The 22,778-nt window shown below is 43.2% G+C and overlaps 1 protein-coding gene across 1 annotated transcript in view; it reads left to right on the top strand.

The window, feature by feature from the left end:
* nol6 (nucleolar protein 6 (RNA-associated)) overlaps nt 1-22,778 on the top strand; it is a 152,624-nt gene that overhangs the window by 105,795 nt on the left and 24,051 nt on the right. Inside the window, exons 18-22 of the mRNA XM_068031659.1 lie at nt 4,349-4,503; nt 6,170-6,333; nt 7,121-7,273; nt 8,417-8,514; nt 16,745-16,869. Coding sequence (XP_067887760.1) covers nt 4,349-4,503; nt 6,170-6,333; nt 7,121-7,273; nt 8,417-8,514; nt 16,745-16,869 — 695 coding nt within the window. The remainder of the gene's footprint in view (nt 1-4,348; nt 4,504-6,169; nt 6,334-7,120; nt 7,274-8,416; nt 8,515-16,744; nt 16,870-22,778) is intronic.

The raw sequence follows: 22,778 nt of genomic DNA, 5'->3' as shown, positions 1-22,778 counted from the left end.
TACTGTAAATGCTTTCTCGGGTTCATTGGTGTCAGCCAGTCTTACAAATGGTCTGATCATCTTACGTTTGTTAGCTACTTACAACAGTAGTTTAACCCTCTATATGTACATAAAAAGGAAACGTTTGGCAAAGACAAATGTGGGTCCATTACAGGCAGAGACAGGTGAATTTATAATGGGGAATAGAGAAATGGCAGAGAAGCTAAATGATTACTTTGTGTCTGTCTTCACTGAGGAAGATACAAGAAATATCCCAGAATTAGAGATCCAAAAGACCAGGGAGAATAAGGAATTGAAGGAAATTAGTATTAGTAAGAAGGTTGTATTGGAGAATTTAATGGGGCTGAAGGTTGATAAGTCCCCAGGACCTGATATTCAAATATCCGAATGTTGAAAGAGGTAGCTATGGACATAGTGGATGCATTGGCGATCATCTTCCAAATTTCTATAGATGCTGGAATGGTTCCTGCAGATTGGAAGATAGCAAATGTCACCCCACTATTTAAGAAGAGAGGGAGAGAGAAAACCGGGAACTACAGACCTATTAGCCTTACATCAGCAGTAGGGAAAATGCTAGAATCCATTCTAAAGGATGTGATAAATGGACACTTGGATAATCATGATCTGATTGGGCATAGTCAACATGGATTTATGAATGGGAAATCAAGTTTGATGAACCTGTTGAGTTTTTTGAGGATGTTACTAACAGAATTGATAAAGGGGAGTCGGTGGACATAGTATACTTGGATTTTCAGAAGGCTTTTGTTAAAGTCCTCCACAGGAGGTTGGTTAGCAAAATTAAAGCACCTGCGATAGGAAGTAATATACTGGCATGGATTAAGGATTGGTCAACAGGCAGAAAACAGTAGGAATAAACGAGTCATTCTCACGTTGGCAGGCTGTGACTAGTGGACAACCGCAGGGATCATTACTTGGGTCCCAGCTGTTCACAATATATATCAGTGAGTTGGATGTGGGGACCAAATGTAATATTTCAAGTTCGCCGATGACAAAACTAGGTGGGAATATGTGTTGTGAGGAAGATGCAAAGTGGCTTCAAGGGGATTTCGACAGACTTAGTGAGTGGGCAAGAACGTGGCAGATGGAATATAATGTGGAAAGATGTGAGGTTATCCATTTTGGTAGGAGGATGTGCAGAGTATGTCGTAAATGTTAAGATATTAGAAAGTGTAGATGTACAAAGAGACCTGGGTGTCCTCGTCAATAAGTCACTGAAATCTAGCATGCAGATGCGGCAAGCAATTCGGAAGGCTAATGGTATGTTAGCCTTTATCGCAAGAGGATTTGAGTACAGGAGTAGTGAAATCTTGCTTCAATTGTATAGAACCTTGGTTAGACTGCACCTGGAGTACTGTGTGCCGTTTCGGTCCCCTTACCTTAGGAAGGATATTATTGCCATAGAGCGAGTGCAACGAAGGTGCACCAGACTTGTTCCTGGGATGGCAGGACTGTCCTATGAAGAGAGATTGGGGATACTGGGCTTGTACTCACTGGAGTTTCAAAGAATGAGAGGTGATCTCATAGAGACCTACAAAATACTGAAAGGGATACACAGGGTAGATGCCCTGGTTGGCGAGTCTAGAACCAGGGGACAGAATTTCAAAATAAGGGGGAAAGCCACTTACTCTTTCCTCAAAGGGTTGTGAATCTTTGGAATTCTCTACCCCAGAGGGCTGTGGAAGCTCATTCATTGAGTATGTTTGAAGTAGAGATTGACAGATTTCTAAATAGCAACGTCATAAAGGGATATGGGGCTAGTGTGGGGAAAGAGGCATTGAAGTGGATGATCAGCCATGATCATATTGAATGGTGGATCAGGCTCGATGGGCTGAATGGCCTACTCCTGTTCCTATGTTGCTGGGGTGCAACCGTGAAAAAACCCCTTGTGACCTGAGCTGTATATTTGTGTCTTCTGTATGTTATGGACAGTGGTAACTGATGTGGGTGGCTTTCATTTTTCACCTCCAACTGACAGCAGACAGTATTTTGTTAAAAATGGTGTGCCAGTCCCTGAATTTTCTAAGGGCCAAATAAACTGACACATGGCAGTTTATCGCGTGGGCCTATAAAAAGGAAGGTTAAATTTTTATTTAAACATCAAATTCTGAATTGTTTGTAACCTTCACCCACTCTCACATTCACATACACACATAAAGATAGATGGGTAGAATGGAAAGGATAAGGTGTAATTAAAGTCCCAAGTGATGTAAGAGTTTGTGGTTCGCAGAAACTTCTTGAATCCTCTCAGGAGGAAAGTCTTTTTAAAGGTGCAGGCCTGGATGTTTGCAGTCATGAATATGCTGAGGTGTTGTAGATTTCTGGTGGTTAAAACCTCAGTCCGGAGGTGGTGGTCACCTTTCAAGTTCTCTGCTGCAGCAAGTTGAAGTATAGTATCAGTAGCAGGGCTTCTTCCTTAGCTGGATCGATCTCACAGCCTTTTGCCGGAACTGGCTTTCTGTGGGCTTTGCTTGATCTACCCTCTCTGTCTCCAGAGGGCTGCCTTTTAAGGTAAAAATCCATTATATTTGAGTGTCTGTCAGGTGAAACAGGGCCCTCTCCCCTGGTGTGATCACGCCATGGTCCAGGATATGGAAACCATTGCTATCTGTTGACGTCTGGATGGGGACCATTGTGTTACAGTGGTGCTACTTCGCACCTATTCATCTTAGTTTGGGCTGTGGAGTCAGTCTGTCTACAGAACCTTTGTCAGTTCATTCCTGTAGATAGGAGTCATCAACATGTAATGGGCTGCTTTCAATTTCAATGGGTTTTTCCAGAGCTAATTCAGACACAGTTAATTAGTTTTGTCTTTGAAGACAGGCTTGTTTCTTGGCAGTACAGGAGGGGTCACCTGACCTTTACTGCATTTTGTCTGTGGTACAAATGTGACCATTTTCTTAAGAAATAAGTCAACTTTTGAACTTAATCTTAACTCCTCCAGTTCATCGTTTATTTCATTACAGCTCCTTCTGAGCATGACAATGTGCATTTCTTCAGTTTCTCAAGGTCTACTGCATGAACACTTGGTGAGACTAGGCCAGAACGTAATCATTAAACTGCTTTATTTCACACCATGTGAACATCCAGAATACCATTTGTAATCAAAATTCAGCAATTCCACTCAGCTTCACTTTGCTTCCTGTGCATGAAAAAACATAATGAACTCTCTGTACTATTCTGCATTGGTGGACTGTCTTTCTTGCATTCTCGCAATGATCTTACTTTCTGTACAAATACTGGTTTTAAGAATTTGCATTTTGGCCTTCAGTCCAGGGTACAGCTTCTTCACCCTGCAGCCTTTTTTTCTTTCTCTCGTCAGCCTGACTTCAAGGACCACTTTCAATTAAACTGACTTGCCTTCTCCATACCCAAAAGCAGAATCCACCAGCCTAATTTAGCATTGATCTCTGCTGAATTCAGTTAAATAGGGTTGTCACAGCAACAGTAAGAAAAACTTTCACTTTGATGTTGAACAATTTTCTTTTGTTTGACTTTTTTTTGTCAGCCCACTATCCTGTTTATTTAATCCCCGAGAGCTGTGTTTAACTCAATTGTGGCATTTACAGCCAAGGTCTCCTCACTGAGGCATAGTCAGAAATCCCAAAATGCTTAAACGATTTATGATTATTAAATGTGTTCTCAAATTAGCTTGTATTTTGAATAGCTTATGTTTTAGCTAACAAACACAAACTAATTGGGAATTGTTGAGGTGAGTTTTATGTAATAACTTACAGTATACCTCAATGACCAAAATTCCTAAATTTTGTGTGAACCTGACTATTTTTATTCTTTCATGGGATGTGGGCATTGCTGGCAAGGCCAGCATTTGTTGCCCATCCCTAATTGCCCTTGACAACTGAGTGGCTTGCTAGGCCATTTTAGAGCACAGTTAAGAGCCAACCACATTTCTGTGGGTCTGGAGTCACATGTAGGCCAGATCAGGTAAAGACAGCAGGTTTCCTTCCCTAAAGGACATTAGTGAACCAGATGGGTTTTTATGACCATCGATGATAGCTTCATGGCACCATTACTGAGGCTAGCTTTCAATTGAATTAATTAATTGAATTTCAGTTCTGCCATGGTGGGATTTGAACCTGTGTGTCCAGAACGTTTGCCTGGGCTTCACATTTACTAGTTCAGCGACATTACCACTACACCACTGTCTCCCTCTAACTCCTCCTACACTCCTTGTGCCTTGTGTCTTTGGCTCATTGTATGCTGTATTGCTGTTGAGAATTGTTCCAAGATAATTTGCTCACAGATGCTGCTTCAGTGTTCAGTTGTCCCTCAGAATTTTGTGTAAAATACAGTATTCTTCATCACTTAGTAATCTGTCACATGGAAGGAAGTGGAAAATGGCCTCAAAACAAAGATGCTATTCAGCGTGTCAAAGCAGCATTTCACATACGACTGGCTGACCTCCTGCACCAACAGCATCAACTAACTTCCCAGCCTTCAGCCACTCACGTTGATGTGTATCAGGTATGTCAAAATAAATGTGATTGCCAGACATCAAGATAACTTGTGCCAGACACTAGTATTAATCTGTTGTTAATTCATCTTTATATTTCAACATTGTCTAGCAATATTGTTAAATACTAAAAGTTGGAAAACAAAATTAGAGGTCAATTTAAAAATAAACCTCTCCATTCAAAGTCACAAAATACTGAAAGAGAAAGGTAAAATTTTGGGTGGGTTTCTTTTGTAAGTTAATTTAAGCGAACAGTGGAGGGATGTCGGACAGTGATTCATTCTTTCTGATGACTGGTCTTAGTGAAGAGCCTAAGCTGCTGGTTCTCCAAGACACTGAGTATTTTCATGTTTTAGCCAATACTTAAGAGACACTGGTGGTGGTGGAGTGAGAGAATCCCATAATCTTTTGTAAAGACTCTAATTGCGAACTGTTTGGGAATCTTACCACCCCGACATCCTTGACCAACAATCAGTCCATTCAAGTGTTTTATTGTACCACCTTTTCAAGGGCAATTAGGGATGGGCAATTAACACTGGCCTAGCCAGTGATTCCCACATCTTGTGAGATTTAAAAAAAAATTACAGGGTTCCATTGAAGAGCACAGGGAAAAAAATGTTACCCTGAATGTTTAAGTTTGAAGTAACTCAAGATTGGTGGTACTTAATTGCAGCATTGTTATCAAATTGACTTGCCTACTTTTAAGCCCCACTCCTCTCACCTTTTATACTTCCACCACCGGTGTATAGTGGCAGCAGCGTGTATCATCAACACGATGCACTGCAGCAACTCACCAAGCCTTCTTCAACAGCGCCTTCCAAGCCTGTGACCTCTACTGCTTAGAAGAACAAGGACAGCAGGTGTCACCACCTACAGCTTCCCCTCTGAGTCACATGCCATCCTGACGTGGAAATATATCGGTGTTCCTTCATTGTTGCTTGGTCAAAATCCTAGAACCACTACCTAACAGTACTGTGGATGTCGCTACATCACATGAACTGCAGTGGATCAAGAAGGTGGCTCACCAGCACCTTCTTGAGGCCAGTTAGGGATGGGCAGTAAATGCTGGCCTCACCAGCCACATCCATATCCTGTGAACTAATTTTTTTTTTTTTAAATCCCTGAAGAAACAGGCTCGCAGGCAAACTCCAGCTCCTACATTCCTCTCCTTTAGTTCTCCAGAACATACCACTACTATTGATCTGCTCAAAAGCTCCCTCCTGCATCTCCCCTCCCTCCATTTCACCATTTAATTAATTACAGTGGTCAGCTATCTCAGTTCTGCGTTCTGGAACTCCCTCGCGAAACTCAGTCCTGCATACTCTCTCCGTACTTTAAATGCCAATCTACCGATTTGGTCACCTCTGTTAATTTCACCACTTGGGCTGAACACCCATTTTTAGTCCTCTGCCTCGGAATGTTTTACTGTATTAAAGTGTTAATTAAATGCAATTTTGTAGTTTTTGCCTCGCGTAACCCCTTCTTTCATCATAAGCCAGATTTCTCGTTTAGATATTTTCATGAGTGAGGGAATCCAGTGAAGGTAAAATGTTCAGTAGTGCATATAATGTATGTCAAATATCCACAAGTAGCTTTTTTCTAGGGCAGGTAGAGCAACTAAGAATAAATTGACGTCACCGTTGCCGATTATTTACAGTTGTTGCTGTTCCTACTTAGGATGGTTATGTTTTTCGAGTTCAAGTGGGATATCATAGAGAACCTCTGATTCTGAAAGAAATCCAGACACCAGATGGTATGCTGAAGTATCGGGACACCGAAGAATCCTTGCAGCTAGAATTAGAAACCATACATCTACCTTATCTAACGAGCACGCTGCATGGGTAAGTGACATGTCCTGCAAGGATATAAAATATGCCACGTTGCCTAGTCTATTTATCCAAAATTAATTTACATTTCAGACATCTTAATGTACATATTAGAAGCTGTTTAGAACACTTTACATCACACTTGAACATGACAGCACTTTTGTTTTTATTTAGGGCAGTTTTTGGTGAAGGTTTACACCAGTAACTGCTGCAATCCTCACAGCTACATTGTGGAGGAGCTCATGGGGTGGGATAAGACGGAGAAAACACAAATATTTTTCCCAAACATCCCAATGTATATCTAAAAAAAGTTTTGTACATAATGAAAAATATGCTTGGTTTTTATGCACACTTTTTTGCTTCATTCACAATGGTAATAGATGTCAAAATGAAAAGAAAAACATACTTTAAAAAAAAAATCAGAATTAGCATAGCTAGCACATCCATCACACAGTGTGGTACTGAACTATACAAACCAGGAAGGTTCAGTGGATTGTTTTCCCAGTTTGTGCTATCATCGGCTCTCACCAGATAGCTGCAGTACAACAACAACAGTTTGCATTTGTATAGTGCGTTTTTAACATTATATAGTATCCCATGGTACTTCCCTGGAGATTTATCAAACAGGATTTGACACTAAGGCCACTGCAGCTGGCCTATATGTATAGGAGAGAGAAAAATAATCAGCCAGCTCTCCCAAACAGGTTGGTTTGAGAGACTGTCAGCTTTATCTGGTAACCCATATTTAAAAATCTTTACTGTTCATATGTTTAAATTCAGATCTAAATTTGTTCTCTTCCAGACTTCAACAGCAGCATTCTGCCTACAGTGGAACATGTCAACTTGCTAAGCGCTGGATCAGCGCTCAGTTACTCAGTCATGAGATTGGTGAGGAGAGTATCGATCTACTTGCAGCCTACCTCTTCACACAGCCTGCACCTTATTCGCCCCCTGCGTAAGGATCTGCTCATATCTTATTTGAGGAGATAAGACAGGGAATGTTGTACTTTTATATTTTAAAACTCTTGTGCTACCATCTCTAAGCCACCCAGTGTTGTGAGGCAGTTCACTTGTCTGTTCACATTTGACTGTATCTGTTTGGCAGCCTTTTCTGTGTTTTTATCCATCAAATACGCTCTTTATTGATTGATCAGGGGGTGATGTCATCCTATAACATTTGTGCTTTTGAGGGTTTTTAAAATATATTTTTGAAAGATTCAGCAATATTCTAGTTATTGGTTATATAGTTAGTAATTGTATTGGTAAAATTTAATGGCAGTTTTACTTCTGTGAAAGAATTCATCTGCTTAAACCTGCCAGATCTATTACTGGTGCTAGCTAGTGGTCCCTGAAGCTTTGTTGAGTGATGGGGCAGACTGGATTCCTGAGTCTTACCTTCTCATCTTATCTCCTTATGAAAGAAGGTAGAGAAAGAAAGAGTTAGTGTTTTTAAAAGGTTGTATCATATTAATATTTTAACACTTGTTACAAATAATAGCTACACTGTATACAGTTTTGATTTTTTTTTTACCTAAGGAAGGATATACTTGCATTACAGGGGCTGCGTATGGGATGAAAGGGTTGTCTATGAGGAGTGATGGAGTAGCATGGGCCTGTATACAATGGAGTTTAGAAGAATGAGAGGTGATGTCATTGAAACATATAAAATGCTTGACAGGGTGGTTGGGTGCAGAGAGTCAGTTTCCCCTGGCTGGAGTGTCTAGAGCAAGGGATCATAGTCTCGGAATAAGGGGCTGACCATTTAGTACTGGCTTTCTTAGAGGGTTGTAAATCTTTGGAATTCTCTACACCAAAGTGCTGCAGATGCTCAGTCATTGAGTACATTTAAGACTCAGATGATATATTTTTGAACACTGAGGGAATCAAAGGATATGGGGCTAAGGCAGGAAAGTGGAATTGAGGTCGAGGATCTGCCATGATCTTACTGAATGGTGAGCAGGCTCAACGGGCCATATGGCCTATTCCTGCTTCTTGTTTCTTATGTCCTTAAGTTCTTAACCTGACTGTAATAACATGGCTAACCTTTGTACATTTGTCATTTTGAACTTTTTTTTGTTTGCCTTCTGTTGGTTAATAGTTCTCCGCAAACGGGCTTCCTCCGCTTTCTGAATTTGTTATCCACATTTGATTGGAAGAATAGCCCACTAATCGTGAATCTGAATGGTGACATAAAAGGTGAGATCACCTGAGTGATTACTTTGCTGCTTTTAGTTATTATTAGATATCCATTACAGATGAAACCGCATAGGTCATGTAAGCTTAGAGTTAATAGTCTAGATTTAAATATGCAACAAAAGCCTGCAAAAAGTTTTGTTACCATTTCAAAGAATGGTGACCTGACTTGATTTAAGAAAAGCCCAAATGGAATTGTACCATTTTACCACTTAATTAGGCAAAGGCAAGCTTCAATCAACTTTGAATTTTTAGCCATTTCCCCTCTCTCTAGCCCATTGTTAATTTATCATCTTCTTCCTGCTCTCCAAAAACCTTGATATTGGTTGTAAAGCAAGTGTACTTTGGGATAAAAACAAGAAATGCTGGAAATACTCAGCAGTCTGGCAGCATCTGTGGAAAGAGAAGCAGAGTTAACGTTTCGGGTAAGTGACCCTTCTTCGGAACTGTACTTTGGAACTATGGATCGGAAAGCCAACAGCATTGGTTCAGGCATTAATTATGGAAATTTATCAATGTAATAAGTTTTGAAAAAATAATTTTAGCAATCATCTCTCTTTGCCCTCCTTATCTCGAGAGACAATGGGTAAACGCCTGGGGGTGGTCAGTGGTTTGTGAAGCAGCGCCTGGAGTGGCTATGAAGGCCAATTCTAGAGTGACAGGCTCTTCCACAGGTGCTGCAGAGAAATTTGTTTGTCGGGGCTGTTACACAGTTGGCTCTCCCCTTGCGCCTCTGTCTTTTTTCCTGCCAACTACTAAGTCTCTTCGACTCGCCACATTTTAGCCCTGCCTTTATGGTTGCCCGCCAGCTCTGGCGGACGCTGGCAACTGACTCCCACGACTTGTGATCAGTGTCACAGGATTTCATGTCGTGTTTGCAGACATCTTTAAAGCGGAGACATGGACGGCCAGTAGGTCTGATACCAGTGGCGAGCTCGCCGTATAATGTGTCTTTGGGGATCCTGCCATCTTCCATGCGGCTCACATGGCCAAGCCATCTCAAGCGCCGCTGACTCAGTAGTGTGTTTAAGCTGGGGATGTTGGCCGCCTCGAGGACTTCTGTGTTGTAGATACGGTCCTGCCACCTGATGCCAAGTATTTCCCGAAGGCAGCGAAGATGGAATGAATTGAGACGTCGCTCTTGGCTGACATACGTTGTCCAGGCCTCGCTGCCATAGAGCAAGGTACTGAGGACACAGGCCTGATACACTCGGACTTTTGTGTTCCGTGTCAGTGCACCATTTTCCCACACTCTCTTGGCCAGTCTGGACATAACAGTGGAAGCCTTTCCCATGCGCTTGTTGATTTCTGCATCTAGAGACAGGTTACTGGTGATAGTTGCGTCTAGGTAGGTGAACTCTTGAACCACTTCCAGAGCGTGGTCGCCAATATTGATGGATGGAGTATTTCTGATGTCCTGCCCCATGATGTTCGTTTTCTTGAGGCTGATGGTTCGGCCAAATTCATTGCAGGCAGCCACAAACCTGTCGATGAGACTCTGCAGACACTCTCCAGTGTGAGATGTTAAAGCAGCATCGTCAGCAAAGAGGAGTTCCCTGATGAGGACTTTCCGTACTTTGGACTTCGCTCTTAGACGGGCAAGGTTGAACAACCTGCCCCCTGATCTTGTGTGGAGGAAAATTCCTTCTTCAGAGGACTTGAACGCATGTGAAAGCAGCAGGGAGAAGAAAACCTCAAAAAGTGTGGGTGCGAGAACGCAGCCCTGTTTCACGCCACTCAGGATAGGAAAGGGGTCTGATGAGGTGCTGCTATGCTGAATTGTGCCTTTCATATTGTCATGGAATGAGCTGATGATACTTAGTAGCTTTGGTGGACATCCGATCTTTTCTAGTAGTCTGAAGAGACCACGTCTGCTGACGAGGACAAAGGCTTTGGTGAGATCAATGAAAGCAATGTAGAGGGGCATCTGATGTTCACGGCATTTCTCCTGTATCTGATGAAGGGAGAACAGCATGTCAATGGTCGATCTCTCTGCACGAAAGCCACACTGTGCCTCAGGGTAGACGCGCTCGGCCAGCTTCTGGAGCCTGTTTAAAGCGACTCGAGCAAAGACTTTCCCCACTATGCTGAGCAGGGAGATTCCACGGTAGTTGTTGCAGTCACCACGGTCACCTTTGTTTTTATAGAGGGTAATGATATTGGCATCGCGCATGTCCTGGGGTACTGCTCCCTCGTCCCAGCACAGGCAAAGCAGTTCATGTAGTGCTGAGAGTATAGCAGGCTTGGCACTCTTGATTATTTCAGGGGTAATGCTGTCCTTCCCAGGGTCTTTTCCGCTGGCTAGAGAATCAATGGCATCACTGAGTTCCGATTTGGTTGGCTGTATGTCCAGCTCATCCATGACTGGTAGAGGCTGGGCTGCATTAAGGGCAGTCTCAGTGACAACATTCTCCCTGGAGTTCAGTTCTAGGTAGTGCTCAACCCAGCGGTCCATTTGTTTGCGTTGGTCAGTGATTATGGCCCCTGATTTAGATTTGAGGGGGGGGCGATCTTCTTGATGGTTGGCCCAAGAGCTCTCTTAATGCCATCATACATTCCTCTGATGTTTCCGGTGTCTGAAGCCAGCTGAATATGATTGCATAGATGTTGCCAGTAGTCGTTTGCGCAGCGCCTGGCTGTTCTTTGCGCAGTGCTTCTGGCTGCTTTAAGTGCTGCGGATGTTAAATCGCTGGGGGCTTTCTTGTAGTTCAACAGTGCAATGCGCTTAGTGGCTATGACAGGTTCCACTTGTTTAATTGCTGTGCTGTACAATTGCATAATGAAATGATGAAATATCTGTCACTGTGGAGGTGATGGGGTGTATTTGTTTTATTCTATTTAGCAGACCTAGCATTTAATGGATACATCCAGTAACAGGTTCTGCAACAGGGGCGGCACAGTGGCGCAGTGGTTAGCACTGCAGCCTCACAGCTCCAGGGACCCAGGTTCGATTCCGGGTACTGCCTGTGTGGAGTTTGCAAGTTCTCCCTGTGTCTGCGTGGGTTTTCTCCGGGTGCTCCGGTTTCCTCCCACAAGCCAAAAGACTTGCAGGTTGATAGGTTAATTGGCCATGATAAATTGTCACTAGTATAGGTAGGTGGTAGGGAAATATAGGGACAGGTGGGGATGTTTGGTTGGAATATGGGATTAGTGTAGGATTACTATAAATGGGTGGTTGATGTTCGGCACAGACTCGGTGGGCCGAAGGGCCTGTTTCAGTGCTGTATCTCTAATCTAATCTAATCTAATACCTTGTAGAATCTAGAAGGCATTACCTTCAGGGCATCCCTAGTTAACTCTGACCTTTCTTTTCGAGCTGTATGGTGCCTTCCTTATTTGAATTCAGGAAGGTTTTTGATAAGTTATAAAGTTCTCTGTTCTTCTAGGCAGTGATTACTCTGCAGAATCTGGGGTGCTTTTGCAGCATGATGTTTGTGGTTATGACTGCTCCATTTAATGCATTTTGAAGTCAGTCTGTTTAAAAATACCACACCCAGGTTTTTCTGTAGGTTAAGTTTCCATTTTGTTTATTTTTTTTTATTCGTTCATGGGATTTGGGCATCAATGGCGAGGCCAGCGTTTATTGCCCATCCGTAATTGCCCTTGAACTGAGTGGCTTCCTGGGTCATTTCAGAGGGCAGTTAAGAATCAGCCACATTGCTGTGGGTCTGGAGTCACAGGTAGGCCAGACCAGGTTAGGACAGCAGATTTCCTTCCCTCAAGGACATTAGTGAACCAGATGGGTTTATAAAACAATCGACAATGGTTTCATGGTCACCATTTCACAGGTCGGCGCAACTTCGAGGGCCTGTACTGCGCTGTAATGTTCTAATTCTAATTAGGCTAGCTTTATATTTCCAGACTTATTAATTGAAATCAAATTTCACCATCTGCCATGTTGGGATTCAAACCCATGTCCCCCGAGCATTTGCCTGGGTTTCTGGATTACTAGTCCAGTGACATTACTACTACGACACCACCTGTCCTTCATGATTAAGTGTTACTCTGAAGCAGTCCAATACCTGCTCTTTCTGAAAGTACACATCTAATCTATTCCCCAGCTAAATGAGTAACACAAGTTTGCTGCAATCAGAACTGGTCTTAAGCCACTTCTTGTTACTTTCCAGTTTCACCTCCAGCAAGAAGTGTGAAGAGCTAATAGATTTCTTTTGATTGAGACCATCTGTTCAGCTGCTTCTATCACGTCATTTGACGGCTCTAGCCCTGAATTTGCATTTTTCTATTGTCTCTTTATAATCTTCCCTCATTCCCTCACCAAGCACCACTTGATCCTATTCTCCCTAAACTTCTGACAATCAGCCTCTCTTCCTAACCCCCATGCCAGCTAATATTGTTAATGGTTCCCTCTCCTCTGCTACTGTCCACCTCCTTTTCAAGTCTGCTTTCATCACCCCCCTCCTCCAAAACGCACCCTTGATCCTACTTTGCAAACTATCACCCCATCTCCAACTTCCCTTTCCTCTCCAAAGTCCTTAAACGTGTTGCCACCTCCCAAATCTATGTCCATTACTCTCACAGTTCCATGTTTGAATCCCTTCAATCAGATTTCCACCCTCATAATAGCACTGAAATGGCCTTATCAAAGTCACAAATGACATCCTGTGTGACTGACTGGTGCATTATTTCTTTGCATCCTTCTCCACCTGGTAGCAGCCTTTGACATGGTTGACCATGCCATCCTGCTCCAGTTATCCACCTCCTTTGTCCAGCTGAGTGCCACTACCCTCACCTGCTTCCATTCTTATCTATCCAGTCATTGCCTGAAAATCTCCTGGAATGCTGCCTTTTCCCATTCCTGCGCCTTTGGCTCGAGAGTCCCTCAAGGATCTATCCTTGCCTTCCCCACCACCTGTTTCTCCTGTTGTAGTCTTGTCTACAAATTTGGACACTACTCCCTGTAACCCTATATCCAACTCATTCATATACACAGTGCACAGAAACCACCTCGGAACAGAACCATTTCCAACCATTTTGAAATATTGCCCTCGCCTCCCACTTTCTGTTTCCTACCTTCTAAGATGTTTTTAATCCAATTTTCCATGATCCCTCTAATCCATTCACATTAATCTTCTCAAATAGTGTCCTGTGTAGTATCTTGTCAAAGGCTTTCTGAGAGTCCCTGTCACCACACCCATTGCATTTTCCTCATCCACCATATAGAGTCATTTACGGCACAGGAGGAGGCCATTTGGGCTTTCGAGACCATGCCGGCTCTCCGCAGAGCAATCCAGTCAGTCCCACTCCCCCGCTTGATCCCCATAGCCCTGCAAGTTTATTTCCTTCAAGCGTCTACCTCCTTCAAGTGTCCATCCAATTTCCTTTTGAAATCACTGATTTTCTCCGCTTCCACCACCTTCGTTGGCAGCGAGTTCCAGGTCATCATTACTCGCTGCGTAAGAATGTTCTTTTTCCCCCACCCCCCCCCCCCCCCATTCCCCCTGCATCTCTTGCCCAAAACCTTCAGCCTGTGTCCCCCTAGTCCTTGTACCATCAGTCAGTGGGAACAGGTTTTCCTGGTGTACCTCATCTATGCCTGTTATAATCTTATACATCTCTATCAAATCTCCCCTCAATCTCATTTGCTCCAAAGAGAACAAACACAGCTTTTCCAAACCTAACCTTGTAACTAAAATCTCTCATCCCTGGAATCAATCTGGTAAATCTCCTCTGCACCCTTACAAGGACTCTTGCATCTTTCCTAAATTGTGGTGACTGGAACTGGATGCAGTACTCTAGTTGGGGCCTAACCAGAGCTTTATAAAGGTTCAGCATATCTTCCCTTTTTTACACTCTGCCTCTATTTATGAAGCCCAAGATCCTATATGCTTTGCTAACCACTCTCTCAATATGGCCTGCCACCTTCAAATATCAGTGCACGTGCACCCCCGGTCCCTCTGGTCTTGTGCACATTCTTTCGAACTGTGCCATTTAGTCTGTATTGCCTCACCCTATTCCTCCTGTCTGTCCATTCTGCTAACCTATGTCCTGTCGCAGGCAGTTCATATCATCCTCACTGTTTGCCACTCCTCCAAGTTTGGTATCATTGGCAAATTTTGAAATTCTACTCTGTATTTCAAGATTCAAGACATTTATATATAACAAAAAAAAAAGCAGTGGTCCCAGCACTGACCCTTGGGGAATACCACTGTCTACTACCCTCCAGTGTGAAAAAGAACCATTTACCACGACTCGTTTTCTGTCCTTAAGCCAATTTTTTATCCAGTTGGACAGTGACCCTCCTATTCCATGAGCCTCAATTTTGTTAACCAGCCTTATATGTGGTACTTTATCAAACGCCTTCTTCAAAGATATATAGAGTGCATCTACCGCATTCCCTTCTTCATCCTTCTCTGTTACTTCTTCAAAAAATTCAGTTAGATTAAATGAGCAGGATCTGCCTTTTACAAATTGTGCTGGCTATTCTTAATTAACTGAAACCTCTCAAGTGCCTGTTGATTTTTTCTCCTTGATTATTGTTCCTAAAACCTTATCCACCACTGATGTTAAACTAATTGGCCTGTAGTTGTTAGGATTGATCTTGCACCCTTTCTTGAATAAGGGAGTCAAATTTGCCACGCTCCAATTCTCTAGAGAAGATCGGAAGATATTATGGCAAGCCCTTCCACTATCTCCACCCCCACTTCCTTTAGAAACCTGGGATGAAAACCATCCAGACCAGGTGACTTATCTACCCTAAGCATTGCCAGTCTTTTTAGTACCTCTCCCTCTGAATATATATTACCCTCTTTGTTCCTAATCGCCCCCACTCACCTCTTATGTCCCGCATGACGGTCGAAGATTTTTGGGTTCCCTTTTATGTTGACTGCTATTCTATTCTCATATTCTTTCTTTGCCAGTCTTATTTTTCTCTTCACCTCCCCTCTCAACTTATTGTATTTGGCCGGGTTCTCACTTGAAGAATTCACCTTACATGCATCATACACCCTCATTTATTTTTGTTTCATCATATTCTATATCTTCCTTATCAATCAAGGAACACTGTTTTTGATTAAGCATCTCCTCCTTAAAGATAACCCATTGTTCCGTGACAGCTTTTCGTGCCAGGTTTTGGTCCCACTTTAAAAATAAATAAAAACAAAAAGTGCTGGAAAGTACTCAGCAGGTCTGGCAGCATCTGTGGAGAGGGAAGCAAAGTTAACGTTTCAGGTCTGTGAACTTACATCAGAACTGGCAAAGGTTAGGAAAGAATTGGGGTTTTAAGAAAGTGAAGGGGAGGGAGGTGGGAGAGAGAAAAAAGGGGAAGGTGTTTGATAGGGCAGAGGGAGATTAAATAACAAAGCTGTCCTGGGACAAAGGCAAAGAGAATGTTAATGCTTGTGGTGAACGACAAAGCATTAGTCCAGAGAGAGTGTTAATAGCAAAATGTTTGATTAAAGTGTCTACCAAAGCTAGTTTTCACAACCACATCTCCTTCCTCAGTGACACTGCTCATTATTCTACTCCCACCACTAACCCCCCCGACCTCCCACACAACTTTACGCCCCCCACCCCCCCTCCACACTGGCTGGCTCCTGCAGGGCGGGTGGGGGAGGTAAAATTCCGGCTGCAATTTCTAGAGCCTTTGCTGCTGATTCCTCTCCATTTCTCTCCGATTCCTTGGATGTATCCTGTTGGGTGCTGGCATTTTGTCCTTTGTTTTAGCTTAAGTAATTTCATTAAAATTGTCTTTTAGTAGCATTCACTAAGAAAAGGAAATTGAACTATCTGAAACCCAGCTGTGTCAACATCATGCAACTGGTCAGGCTATGATTAGAAGCTTTCAAGGGACAGGAAGCAGCAAGTGTTTCAGGGCAACAGAAGAAGGGAATTGCAAATGGCGCACAGCCAGTTTACTGAGTCCCGTTCTGAAACCCCACAATTCCGACCCTCATCTTCTGTTTCACTATGCAACTTCTGATTGCAGCCGATATAATCTGTAGATGTTTCTTCCTATTACAGAATATATATGCTTTAATGAGATTGAAACAGCGGATTAAGGTAGCAAGAGGAGAACCAGACATTTTCTGTTTGAGGGTGTTGCATAATCAGAAAGGAAATTGCAAGGAGCATGATCCAAGATTTAGTCTACTTGTCATTCATTCTTTACTGTGGTTTACAAATTTGGCATGCTCTTGAGAGGAGGATTTGTCTACAGTATATTATGTGGTATGATGTGACACCTGAGATGATTTTTGTTACTTTGTATTAATAGAAACTGAATATGCTGAGGTTAAGAATGATTTTGTTGCCACAAGGACCCAGCATCCAGTTATGTTTATTGCTACACCCAATGATAGGAAGACTTCAATATGGACAAAAGGACGACCATCTGCACCGGTGAGCGAGATTTTCATAAAACACACAGATGTACCGATGCACACAAATGTATCCATGTGCATGTTTAGTGATTAATGTGTTTTTTTTTGCCAAACTTAAAATGTATTTGTACTTCCTACAGAGTTTTAGACATACATTGTTAACACTCTACGATATCAAATAGTTGAGGGCAGGCATCTGACAAACAATGGCTATCGGTTGGCAATTCAGCATCCGCTGCTCTAGTCCAATCCTAGCAATCATAATGAAATGGAGGTGTCCTGCACAAAGCCTGCATGGAAAATATAGGGGGAAGAAGACAAAAATATTTTAAAATGGAGAGAGCAAAAATAGAACTATATGTAAAACATGTAGGAAAAATACGATGTGCAGAACTCTGGGGAATGTATTCAATGTGGGTATGATAGTTTAGTGTTTATATCACTCCATGCCAGTTTGAGAATTTGAATTTGGTTTTAAAAAAAAGCTGGGACCAGTAAAAGTGACCATAAAACTGCTGGATAATTGGACAAACTCCATTGGTCTATAATGTTCTTTAGGGAAGGAAACCTGCTCTCCTTAACCAATTTTACCTGTATGTAAATCCTGTACCACACCAATGTGGTTAATCCTGAACTGCTTTCCAAAATGGCTTGGCAACCACTCAGTTTTTATCAAACAGTTACATTCAGGGCAATAAATGTTAGCCCGCCAACTATGCCCAAATCTGAGAATGAATTAAGAAAAATTGTTTGAAATGTGCATTAAGACAGAAGTCTTTGTGGGGCAATGCTGCTTCTATTAATTTGTTCCCTCGCTTGAAATGGAGAGTTAATGACTGCACAGTGGCGTACGACTCCATTTTGTAGCCTTGCTGAAAATGGAATTCAAAATACTGCAGATGCTGAAAATCTGAAATAAAAACAAAGTGCTAGAATACTCAGCAGGCCTGGCAGCATCTGTGGAGAGAGAAACAGAGTTAACGTTTCAGGTCTATGACATAGGATGACGTAGATTGGGACCTGAATATTGAAGGGTACGTGACATTTAGAAAGCACAGGAAGCTAGGAAAAGGTGGAGGAGTGGCTCTGTTAATTAATGATGGTAATAGCATCATAGAGAGGGATGACCTAAGTTCAGGAAAACAGGATGTAGAAGCAGTTTAAGTAGAGATGATAAATGATTAAGGCAAGAAGTCCCATCTGGGAGTGGTGTACAGGTCCCCAGCAGTAACCACATGGTAGGATGGGGTATAAAGGAAGAAATAATGGGAGCTTGTCAGAAAAGTAAACAGCGATAATCATGGGGGGTTTTAATCTACATATAAACTGGAAAAATCAGATAGGCAAAGGTAGCCTAGATGAGGAGTTCATGCAATGTTTATGGGATAGTTTCTTAAAACAGCACATTCTGGAGCCAACCAGAGAGCAGGCTATGCTAGACTTGGTATTGTGCAACGAGATAGGATGAATTGATGATCTCATAGTGAAGGCGCCCCTAGGCAGTAGCAGCAATCATAATATGATTGAATTTTGCATTCAGTTTGAGGAATAGTAGAGTGGGTCTAAGACTAGTATTTTAAACTTAATTAAGGGCAATTATGAGGCATGAAAGCAGAGCTAGCAAAAGTGAACTGGCAGAGATGCAGTGCAGACATTTCAGGGGATATTTCAGAATACACAGAATAGATACATTCCAACGAGGAAGAAAAATTCCAATGGGAGGACTCGCCATCTGAGGTTAATGTAAAAAAAAAATTAAAGATAGTGTCAAACAAAAGCATATAATTGCGCAAAGATGGGTGGCAGGTCAGAAGATTGGACAGAATATAAAAAGCAGCAAAGAACGACTAAAAGATTAATAAGGAGGGAAAAATTAGAGTATGAGAGAAAGCTGGCTAGAAATATGAAGACAGATAGTAAGAGTTTCTATAGATATTTAAAAGTGAAATGAGTGAACAAAGTGAGCATTGGTCCTGTAGAAAGTGAGTCTGGGGAATTAATAATGGAAAATAAAGAGATGGCAGATGAACTGAACAGGTATTTTTCATCAGTCTTCACTATAGAGGATACAAGTAACATCCCAGAAATAGCTGTTAATTAAGAAATAGAAGGGAGGGAGGAACTCAAGAAAATTACAATCACCAGGGAAGTGGTACTGAACCAAACTGTTGGAGCTGCGGGCTGACAAATCCCCGGGTCCTGATGGACTTCATCCTAGGGTCTTAAACGAAGTGGCTAGTGAGATAGTTGATGCGTTGGTTTTAATTTTCCAAACTTCCCTAGATTCGGGGAAGGTTCCATTTGACTGGAAAATACCCAATGTAACTACTTTATTCAAAAAGGAAGGGAGACGGAAAGCAGGAAACTACAGGCCAGTTAGCTTAACATCTTGTCATAGGGAAAATGTTAGAAGCTATTATTAAAGACGTTATAGCAGGGCAGTTAGAAAAATTCAAGGTAATCAGGCAGAATCAACTTGGTTTTGTGAAAGGGAAATCATGTTCAACCAATTTATTGGAGATCTTTGAAGAAGTAACGTGCGCTGAGGATAAAGGGGGACCTGTAGATGTTTTTTTTATTCATTCATGGGATGTGGGCGCCGCTGGCTGGCCAGCATTTATTACCCATCCCTAATTGCCCTTGAGAAGGTGGTGGTAAGCTGCTTTCTTGAACTGCTGCAGTCCATGTGAGGTAGGTATACCCACAGTGCTGTTAAGAAGTGAGTTCCAGGAAGGAACGTCGATATAGTTCCAAGTCAGAATGGTGTGTGACTTGGAGGGGAACTTGCAGGTGGTGGTGTTCCCATGCATTTGCTGCCCTTGTCCTTCTAGTTGGTAGAGGTTGCGGATTTGGAAGGTGCTGTCTAAGGAGCCTTGGTGCATTGCTGCAGTGCATCTTGTAGATGGTACACACTGCTGCCACTGTGCGTCGGTGGTGGAGGGAGTGAATATTTGTGGATGGGGTGCCAATCAAGTGGGCTGCTTTGTCCTGGATGGTGTTGAGCTTCTTGAGTGTTGTTGGGGCTGCACCAATTCAGACAAGTGGAGAGTATTCCATCACGCTCCTTATTTGTGCCTTGTAGATGGTGGACAGGCTTTGGGGAGTCAGGAGATGAGTTACTCGCCGCAGGATGTTGATAGTGGGGGATTCAGCAATGGTAATGCCATTGAATGTCAAGGGGAGAAGGTTAGATTCTCTCTTGTTGGAGATGGTCATTGCCTAACACTTGTTTGGTGCGAATGTTACTTGGCACTTATATCAGCCCAAGCCTGGATATTATCCAGGTCTTGCTGCATTTCTACACGGACTGCTTCAGTATCTGAAGGAAACGCAAATGGTGTTGAACATTGTGCAATCATCAGCGAATATCCCCACCTCTGACCTTATGATTGAAGGAAGGTCATTGATGAAGCAGCTGAAGATCTTCCTTTGCATTAGGTATGACTCCAACCAGCGGAGAGTTTACCCCCTGATTCCCATTAACTTCAGTTTTGCTAGGGCTCCTTGATGCCACAGTCCGTCAAATGCTGCCTTGATATCAAGGGCAGTCACTCTCACCTCACCTCTTGAATTCAGCTCTTTTGTCCATGTTTGAACCAAGGCTGTAATGAGGTCAGGAGCTGAGTGACCCTGGCGAAACCCAAATTGAGCGTCACTGAGCAGGTTATTGCTAAGCAAGTGCTGCTTGATGGCACTGTCCATCACTTTACTGATGATTGAGAGTAGACTGATGAGGCGGTAATTGGCCGGGTTGGACATGTCCTACTTTTTGTGTACAGGACATACCTGGGCAATTTTCTACGTTGGCGGGTAGATGCCAGTGTTGTAGCTGCACTGGAACAGCTTGGCTAGAAGCGCAGCAAGTTCTGGAGCACAGGTCTTCAGTACTGTTGCCAAAATATTGTCTGGGCCCATAGCCTTTTCAGTATCCAGTGCCTTCAGTTGTTTTTTGATATCACGCAGGGTGAATCCAAGTGGCTGAAGTCTGGCATCTGTGATGCTGGGGACATCAGGAGGAGGCCGAGATGGATCATCAACTCGGCACTTCTGGCTGAAGATTGTTGCAAATGCTTCTGCCTTATCTTTCGCACTGATGTGCTGGGCTCCCCCATCATTGAGGATGGGGATATTTGTGGAGCCACCTCCTCCATTTAGTTGTTTAATTTTCCACCACCATTCACAGCTGGATGTGCCAGGACTGCAGAGCTTAGATCTGATCCGTTAGTTATGGGATCGCTTAGCTCTGTCTATTGCATGCTGTGTTGTAGCTTCACCAGGTTGACACCTCATTTTCAGGTATGCCTGGTGCTGCTCCTGGCATGCCCTCCTGCACTCTTCATTGAACCAGGATTGGTCTCCTGGCTTGATGGTAATGGTAGAGTGGGGGACATGCCGGGCCATGAGGTCACAGATTGTGGTTGAGTACTGTTCTGCTGCTGATGGCCCACAGCACCTCATGGATGCCCAGTTTTGCATTGCTAGATCTGTTTGAAATCTATCCCATTTAGCACGGTGATACTAGCACACAACACGATGGATGGTATCCTCAATGTGAAGGCGGGACATCGTCTCCACAAGGACTGTGTGGTAGTCACTCCTACCAATACTGTCATGGACCGATGCATCTGCGGCCGATTGGTGAGGACAAAGTCAAGTATGTTTATTCCCTCACCACCTGCTGCAGGCCCAGTCTTGTAGCTATGTCCTTTAGGACTCAGCCAGTTCAGTCAGTAGTGGTGCTACCGAGCCACTCTTGGTGATAGACATTGAAGTCCCCCACCCAGAGTATATTCTGCACCCTTGCCACCCTCAGTGCTCCCTGCAAGTGGTGTTCAACATGGAAGAGTATTGACTCATCAACTGAGGGAGGGCTGTAGTTGGTAATCATTAGGAGGTTTCCTTGCCCATGTTTGACCTGATGCCATGAGACTTCATCTGGTCCAGAGTCGATGTTGAGGACTCCCAGGCAACTCCCTCCCTACTGTGCTGCCACCTCTGCTTGGTCTGGCCTGCTGGTAGGATGGGACATACCCGGGCATAATGATGGCAGCGTCTGGGACATTGTATGTAAGGTATGATTCCGTGAGTATGACTATGTCAGGCTGTTGCTTGACTAGTCTGTGGGGCAGCTCTCCCAACTTTGGCTTAAGCCCCCAGATGTTAGTAAGGAGGACTTTGCAGGGTCGACAGGGCTGGGTTTGCCATTGTCGTTTCCAGTGCCTAGGTCGATGCCAGGTGGTCTATCCAGTTTCATTCCTTTTTATTGACTCCGTAGCAGTTAGATACAGCTGAGTGGCTGGCAAGGCCATTTTAGACGGCATGTAAGAGTCAACCACATTGCTGTGTGTCTGGAGTCACATGTAGGCCAGACCAGGTAAGGACAGCAGATTTCCTTCCCTAAAGGACCTTAGTGAACCAGATGGGTTTTTACAACAATCGACAATGGTTTCATGGCCATTATTAGACTAGCTTTTTAATTCCAGATTTTTTATTAATTGAATTCAAATTCCACCTTCTGCTGTGGTGGAATTCAAACCCATGTTCCCCGAGGTAATACCCTGGTTCTCTGGGTGACTAGTGTAGTGACAATACCACTACACCACCGCCTCTCCTACTGTACTTAGATTTCCAGAAGGCAAATCAAAGGTTATTGTGGAAAATAAAAGTCCATGGTGTAGGGGCTAACATTTTGGCATGGATAGAAGGTTGGTTAACTAACAGAAAACAGTGAGTAGGCATAAATGGGTCATTTTCTGGTTGGCAAGATGTAACGAGTGGTGTACCACAGGGATCAGTGCTGGGGCCTCAACTTTTTACAATTTATATGAATGACTTAGATGAAGGGACCGAAAGGTATGGTTGCTAAATTTGCTGATGACACAAAGATAGGTAGGAAAGTAAGCTGTGAAGAGGACATAAGGAGGCTAA

The sequence above is a fragment of the Heterodontus francisci genome, chromosome 1 (genome assembly GCF_036365525.1).
Source record: "Heterodontus francisci isolate sHetFra1 chromosome 1, sHetFra1.hap1, whole genome shotgun sequence".
Classification (NCBI taxonomy): Eukaryota; Metazoa; Chordata; class Chondrichthyes; order Heterodontiformes; family Heterodontidae; genus Heterodontus; species Heterodontus francisci.
The sequence above is the reverse complement of the archived record's forward strand: the minus strand, read 5'-3'. Positions and strand labels throughout refer to the sequence as shown.